At 39.6% G+C, this 8,273-nt stretch overlaps 1 protein-coding gene across 5 annotated transcripts in view; it reads right to left on the bottom strand.

Annotated features, from left to right (window-relative positions):
* Positions 1-819: 819 nt before the first annotated feature.
* Positions 820-8,273, bottom strand: part of LOC135841326 (nuclear hormone receptor E75-like) — a 177,178-nt gene continuing 169,724 nt past the window's right edge. For all 5 annotated transcript variants that reach the window (XM_065358234.1, XM_065358236.1, XM_065358237.1 and 2 more), the window contains 3 exons: positions 4,976-5,194; positions 4,706-4,880; positions 820-4,601 (listed from right to left, as the gene is read on the bottom strand). In XM_065358234.1, the coding sequence (XP_065214306.1) occupies positions 2,590-4,601; positions 4,706-4,880; positions 4,976-5,194 (2,406 nt within the window). In that variant the 3' untranslated portion in view covers positions 820-2,589. The remainder of the gene's footprint in view (positions 4,602-4,705; positions 4,881-4,975; positions 5,195-8,273) is intronic.

Raw genomic sequence — 8,273 nt, 5'->3', positions numbered from 1 at the left:
AAACCACATGGTTTAGTAGGCGTAAACCTTTCCAATGAAATATAACTCTGTTCATTATCAACGCTGATTATTTCACCGCGTTACAAGGTTATTTGAAAGCAAGGTTGATGAAAGTACTCGTACGTATACTGCTACTATACCAGTTGTTTCTCTCTATGATGAATTCCTATTCCTAAAATTAGTTACTTTACTAATGAGTTCATTTTTCCATTTCTTTTTTTTTCAAATCATTTGGTTGGACTTTCATCCTTCACTTTTTCGTTCTTTTATACAGGAAATTAGATCACTCTGTGATAGTAAAAATAATAACAGCTGAAGAATGACTCAGCTTTTTAGAATTCGTTGACCTCATAAATTCGATCATTTATTTTTGAAATTTCCAATACTCCAAACTGATTGAAATTTTGGTTCAAAAAATTAGAAAATTTTCACTTCATTATCCCTCTTTTAATTTTCCGTCTATCCTAATCACCATATATTACTCGCCTCATTAGCATATTTTTTCGCCACCAGTCGTACAATTTACACATAATTTTTCAATTCTTGGGTCTACGTCGTCGTCGTCGTCGTTCAAACGATCACCGTAGCTCGAGCTCGGTCACAATAAACGTTCGTAAAATTACGTAACCATTTTTGTCATTAAATCCTCGCGCGTTAATTCTATTCGTACAGCTAGGTACCGTTATCAACAACGCAGCCAGCTCGATTTTCAAGGTTAACCAGCCGATTACGATTGTATTTTTCGTATTCGTAGCGGAAAAAAAATTCTCTAGTCGGGCGACTGCTGCCGCGCGACTCGTGTAAATAAAAAAACGGTGCTAAGAAACATAAATTTTTCTATTTATCTATATGATTTTACATATTACATGATCGTACAAACTAAATTTATAATGTTATGACGAATTCAAACAGCTACTAAAGCGCGCGCGTAACATAAAAAATTCTCATAATTTTTTCCTCTTTTTGCAAGATGGGTAGGGGAGATACAATACGCGCAACTATTTGAAACTTTTTCTTTTTTTTTTTTTTAATCAATCGGAATGAAAAAAATTTGTTTTTAAATGCGGCGCTGCCGTATTAAATACACACACAAGGAGAGAGATAGGTAAAAGCTAAGCTAAAAATATATACAAATTCAAAAGGGGTTGGATGTTCGCATCAAAACTACAGCCAATTTATCGGGTAATGTACTGGCCTTATTTAGAAACCGGTCTAGATGCGAACCTCCGAAATCAGTCTCAATCAAATTACTAAAAATTAACATAAAAAAAAAGAAAAAAAAATAGAATTTCCTCGTATGTTAACAAAAAAAAAAAAAAAGAAAAAAAAAGGAAATTTATATACATTTTTCAAAGGAAAAAAAAATAATTACACAGATAGAGAGAAAAAAATGCACGAAAAATACGCCATTAGGTACGTATAAGCAATAAAAAAAAGCGCATTTTTAACGTTTAAAAAAATTATGTAACGCGGGCGAATTTGATTTTTTTCAATTTTCAATCAAAAATGTAACAAAAACAAAAACAAAAGCGTATAAGCACATTTGCACGACCAGAAAATTTTTTCGGAAGCCTTTTGAAGACGTTTTGAAAAAAATATAGAAAAAAAACAAAAAAAAAATTCAAACAAATAATAATAAAACGACTAACACGACTAAAAAACGAAATTTACAATCTATTATGATTTTTTTTTTAAAACCTTATTCGTAAAAATAATTACAATATTTATAAATGTTTAATCTACATGATAATATGTATAAATAAGCGAAAAAAAATTACAAATTTTTGGTTTTGAAATTTTCATCAATTTTTTTCCATCCTAGTCGAATATCGCCATTGTAACGAGAGTAACGTACGTGGCAGAGTATTCGTCCGGGTGTAAAAAATAAATCGATGCGTAGCTTTAGTTTCAAACGGAGCAAAAAAATACCACAAAAATCGCTACAAAACATACTTTGATATAAAAATCCGATTGTCTAATTGAAATTCTGTGATTTGATGTAAGTTTTTATTAATTTTTTTTTTGCACCAGATCGAGGCTACGAAGGTATTTATTTTATTTTTTTTTATAACGCGATTACAGAGTGGGGTGAAATTTCAACCACCCCCATCTCGTTGAGAATTGTCTACGCGAATTTTTTCAAGGTTTATTTTTTTTCATCAACACTACTATCCCAATCGTCGTAACGAATTTTTTTAAATAATTAAATTAAAAATATAAAATAATTACGTAACTGAAAGTAGATAGTATTCTTAAATGAGATCTTTCGATATCAACAAAAGTCGTTACAATAAAAACAAAAATAGAAGAGAAAAATAAAACAGAAACGAAAGAAAGAAAGAAAGAAAGAGAAAAAATGGAATTTTTACGATAGGCATTTATACAAAAAAAAAAAAGTAAAATAGAGAAATTCACACTCTCACATTCACACTCACATTTACAAATTTTTTCATTTTTAAATTAATATAAAGAAAAATAATAAAAATCGTACAACATAAAAAGAAACGAGAGAAGAAAACGAAAGAGAGAGAGAGAGAGAAAAAATCTCAAACAAAAAAAAAAGATAACTTTAACGCGGTAGCCCAAAAATTAAGCTTCCAAGGAAACGATTTTCGGAGTAGTAGTCGAGGCTGAGATAGGCCTCGGCGAAGATGGCGGCGTTTTCTTCGATAAATTCAAAGGTTGCTGCGACGAGTTGGTAATGCCTACTTGCAGATTGACTGTAGACATCATGTGAGCCGGCGGCGACACAGATGGACTATGGTTGCTGTGCGGCGGACTATGGCTATGCATTGGACTTTGACGATGGATAGGACTTTGGACGTGCATAGGAGGACTTTGGCTCAAGCCGGGACTTTGACTATGTAGGAAATGTACCGGAGAACTAGAGCTGGATAGGCAAGTAGGAGGTGATAGGTTGGTACCGCGTAGATAAATCTTGGTGATCGGTTCGCCGTGCGGTGATAACGATTGACTACGTACGACTGTGTTTAGATAAGGAGACGAGGAAACTTGAGGTCGTCCCGAGGACGTAATGACGCTGGTGCCGACGCCGATGGTACCGGCGCCGGTGCTCAGTTCGCCCGCCACGCTGTTCTGTTGTTCCCATTTGGTCGGCTGAGGTACGTAATAAATTTGTTGATTAGGACTGCATCTACTACTAGTGCTACTTCCGCTACTGCTGCCGCTGCTGCTGCCGCTGCCGCTCTGCTGGGACGTCGATTCCAGAGCGTCGGCTCCTCGCATTATGAAATTATGTATGATATCGGTTCGTTTCATTTGTTCCGGCGTCATGCGCGGACCCTCCATCAGCGATTTGGCCAGCGTCGAATGGGTACTGGATAACGACGAGGTCAGATGGTGCTGCAACTGAGACTGCGCGTGCGGCTGGTTACCGGAGCTGGCCGAGTTGCCGCCGCTCAGGCTACTACCATTGTGGGTAACAACGACGATAGGTTCGGCTTCGGCTGTATCTTTGTTTCTGAGCGCTCGGAACTTTTTATGCGGTTTGTACGCTTCGTCCATCAGCGAATTGGTATCGTACAGCGGAGGCGCTTGCAGGACGCGTTTCAGCACCGGCATATCGTCGATCGATTGACCAGCCGATGCGCCGGAGCCGCCGTTTTGCTGATTGTTTACGCTTTGATTGCCGTTATGATGATGATGGTGAATAGACGAGGAATTACTGTTGTGGTGATGGTGGTGCTGATGATGATGATGATGATTGTGTTCGTCTTTATCTTCGAGCGAGGAACGGGGACTGGAGCAGACTGAGGTGGGCGCGCTATTAGTAAGCTTTTCGATCTTCTCGGTGCCGGATTCGATACCGGAATCGCAAGGCGAATCTAATTTACGCGGGAAAGTTGATTTATGACTAACTAGATGCTGTTGCGCTGCCGCCGCTTGATGATGCTGCTGATGCTGATGATGGTGCTGCAACTGATGATGTTGATGTTGCTGCTGATGTTGTTGTTGCAATTTCATATGCAGATGAGGATGCGCGTGCAGACTAGCGGCATTGGTAGCGTCATCGTCGCCGGACATCGATCCGATGGAATTCTGACGTCTTCTCATCGGGCAAACGCCAGCCGCCAATGTGGCTGCCAACAAAGGAGCGTTAGCAGCCTGATGGCCGCTGACGATGGACGCGACAGCTGCGGCGTTCTCGTTGAGTGCGGCTACTTCGCCGGAACACGCAGATTCCGTACTGGAGACCGAACCCATCGGGCTTTTTACTTCTTCCATAGCGCCTCCTTCGGACGACGAGCTCCACGAAGACGAACCGACCGGGCTTTTGGTACCGCCGCAGTCGTCTAAGCCGCGATGATAGTCGATTGGTTCTTGCTTGTATTTGACAGCGCCGTTCGAACCGTTCCATAGATTGTGCTGTTGCTGCAGTTGCTGCTGTTCGGTCATTTTGAATGCCAACAGTTTCTCCGAGTGTAACGTGTTCAACGTGCGCAGATCTGGGATCTTTTTGATAAGTTCTTGACATAGGCTCGGTTGAGTAGGATGATTTTGAGCCAGCACCGATTGCAGCAGAGCTTTCAGCTTGTTGTGCATTTTTTCGATTAGTTCGACGTTACGTAATCCGGGACGATCTGCGTGAGACAAACAAAAAACCGAATATTTTCCATAAGTGACCTTGAAACTAGAAAAATTCTGGCTGTAAGGAGTATGAATGATCAAGAATTTGTCAACTTACCGGCTGCGATAACAACGATGGAACTGAAAAGGCCGATTTCAGCGTCTGATAAATGCAACGAATTTAGTCGTTCGGCAAAGTCGAACATCGAGTCCATCAAGAACCGAGCGTTCGAACTGTTATGAATCGAGTCCCTTTTTAATACTTGTCCGTTTAGGCATATCATCGTATTATTCTACAAAACAAACGAAAAAAAAATAATTCACCATTAATTTCTTCATTCAAATTCCAGGTCTGCAAAAATATTCGTTTGGGAAATGCTCAATTTACCTGCGCATCGAACATGCAAGCCAAACGGACCAACAAGACTTCGAATACACCAGCTTTTAGCAGGGTGACTTGATCATCTTGAGGTAACAATGCGAATCCGGTTATTCTTTTGGCGAATTCCACAACACCTCGAATAGCGGGTGAGAATCGCTTTGAAAAATCTTGTAATAATTCTTGTTGTCCGGTTAATGGTTGAGGATTTGGATTCAATGGACAAGCCTGTGAACAAAACAAAACAAAACATATTCCTTTAGCACATCCAGTCTTCAGAAAACCAAAAACAAAACGTTGAAAATCCTACGGATTGATCATCATCGACATCGTCCAAACTCGAGAGAAACAGAAAGAGAAACTAGGTCGTTGTATCGTAATTTCACCTTTCTAACCCTTTCCTTTCACCCATCCATGCTCGGTGTTTCGAAAACGAAAAAATTGAAAAAAAAGAACCAAGTACCATATGGTCATAGGATGCATTTTTCATTTACATTTCATTCTCTTCTATACGTTCGTTGTAAAGACTCGTGTGTAACACGCCGCTCATCACACGCCGTATAATTACAAGCAGACCACACCGTTCAGAAGGCCGTGCCGGAACCGGTTCATCGTACGAACGGCCTTGAACGTTTGACGAACAGTTAAAAAAAACACCAACAACAACAACATAAAACTCATCCAACAGAACACAGACATAGTAGATTCTCCTCCTGCAGCATACACCAATTATTCATCCATTCATGACAACATATTTTCCTTATTTATTCCAATATCCCAACGAGGTCTTCTCACGTGTGTATTGAGAAAACCCCAAACGACGATTTTCATCTACTACGTTCGAATAATTTTTGTTTTTATTTTTCGAAAAATTCGAGAAAATAATAAGGAAAACACACGCTCTCGGGCGTAATTAATTTACAATCTGCGTAAAACCATTAACCTTGTATTGTAAAACGCTGTTTGCCATAAACAAATATACTTCTGCGCTTGCATAGAAAATAAAAATCTTTATACACGTCTCCCTGGTTCGCGTGTAAACCGATTATACCTACTCGACTACAAAAAAATTTATTTACCGTTATTAAATTTAATACAAAAAAATCATCGGTTCGCTTCCTATTGTCCTTATTTGATGTCAAGACTCAAGGTCTCGCCGAGTTAAACGTTTAATTAATATACGGTGTGATATTAATTCCGGGTATTTTTTTTCCTCTCTTCTATCATCACACCATCGTACATATTTTTAGCGCCTGCGCCTGCCTGCCTACTTGTCTTCATTTTCATCAGATCATCACCTACCAGCCCAGTATCAGATGCATCAGCATCAGAATTCGAACTCAAGACCGTACCAAAGTCCAAGAAGAGATTTACCTACCTTTACTTTTGCTCTCATCTCACGAGTCTTATGCAGGATCAGTCACACCGTGAGCTCGCTAACTTTCCAATAATTCGTTCACAATCACGAAACGTTACATTCCGATGTTCCAGTTAGCTCTTTGTGAAAGTACTTCTAACAGTTAAAGTGTGAGAGAGAGAAAGAGAATTTACATATTGACATACGGGATCATGACAGTTGACGTTAAACGACGATTAAGTCATTAAAGAGAGTATGTACTCGATGCCATACATCGTCTATACCCAATCCATATTCTATAAGGCTGGCTATACCAGCAACAGTATTGGCAGTAGTCAATTATCAACTCTATAGTATCATACAACAAAAGGGTACTCTGTGTACGTGTATCTCTCACTCTTTCCGCCAGCTTCCATTCCATCTGCTTGTACACTATGTATTCGCAACAAAACCCAAACTAAACAAGAAGAGGTCATCGAATGTCCTCGGGACTGATTTGAGCTCGACCTAAATTCAAGCATCTTCGAGAAATTCTCCCTAATCAGCGTACACACACAATGAAAAAAAAATAATACACGCTAAAAAACGGGGAAGTTACGACACTCTGACTCTGTACTGTAGTGACGATGATGACGAAGTCGCTCATACGTCGTAGCCTATTACACAAGGAAGATCCTTGATGAGTTTTTAAAACGATGGAATTCGCGTTCCTCTTAACTATATATATGTATTTTATACTACTCTAGACAGCGGGAGAGGCGACATACACACATGGACACACTCTCGGGTGTTTTATTGTTAGTAAAAATAGTACCTACTCAACCCGCGCCTCTTCTCCGTGTATATTCATACACGAGCAATAACACTTCCAAGTGTATGTACGAGTAAGTATGTACTTGCTGCACTAACACACTGGTGTGAAAATGTCCTTTACCTCGGCATAACTTTAACGCATTTGCTGTGACCGTGTAACGTTTCAGAGTATATACACAACGCCCACTGACGACGGTTAAACTAGTGGTACCTCTCTTTCCCTATATCACTATGGCATTCCCTATCCCTATGCTACATATACTAGGCTTGTAATATCATTAATCCGGCATCGTGAAGCGAGCTCATACCGGCAGAGGTCTGTGATCGCGTTCTCGTTTACACGCATCATCGACCTTGAATTATAGTATAGGCTAAGAAGAAATCGTCTCCCAACACAAAACTATATACACACAGTGCACGTTTTATGTGCGTAATTTTGGATCTTATTCAAATGCTACCGTACAAGATGTTAAGAAATCTGCGAGGAAGGATAACGCACACATCCTAACCTATAAGCCAGACGTTGGAATAATGTTCTACATCATTTTTCTGCCATACAACACAACATACTGTACAACCTTCTCGGAGATCTTCGAGATCTGTTTTCTCTACGGTCAATTACCATGCGGCCAGAAGATCACACACAAGGTCTACCGGAACTTGAAATTAACCTTCGGTGCACACTGAGCTGGAAGAATTACTTTGTTGGACTAGCAGACAGCGGGAGAGTTGGGAGAAATCTGTCAGGGTTTTGTAAAATTGTGTTCTACGATATTTGAACGAACCATATAGTCTCAAATGTACTTCCGATCTAATTTCTGAAAGGTATGTTTTTGAAACCGAGGTCTGTGATCAGATCCAGTCTTGGTCTTGGTGACTGGCATTCGAGGGAATGGGCTATTTGAGTAATGAAACTCATTTTTGTATTCATTCTCATCAGAAGAACCTGATCCTCAAAGATTTACAAGATTTCCCTCCTCAATTTACAATTACAGTTGCTGCCACTGATCCTCATAACCTGAGCCTGATACTCAATGATTGCCAGAATTCTTCTCTCCAAATGCTGAATGGAGAAACATCAGTAAAAAGGAAGAATAACTGTATTAGCCATTGTGATTCATGCCTCTCACTCAGATC

The sequence above is a fragment of the Planococcus citri genome, chromosome 3 (genome assembly GCF_950023065.1).
Source record: "Planococcus citri chromosome 3, ihPlaCitr1.1, whole genome shotgun sequence".
NCBI classification, from domain to species: domain Eukaryota; kingdom Metazoa; phylum Arthropoda; class Insecta; order Hemiptera; family Pseudococcidae; genus Planococcus; species Planococcus citri.
Note: the sequence above shows the minus strand (reverse complement) of the source record. Positions and strands in the feature narration are given on the sequence as shown.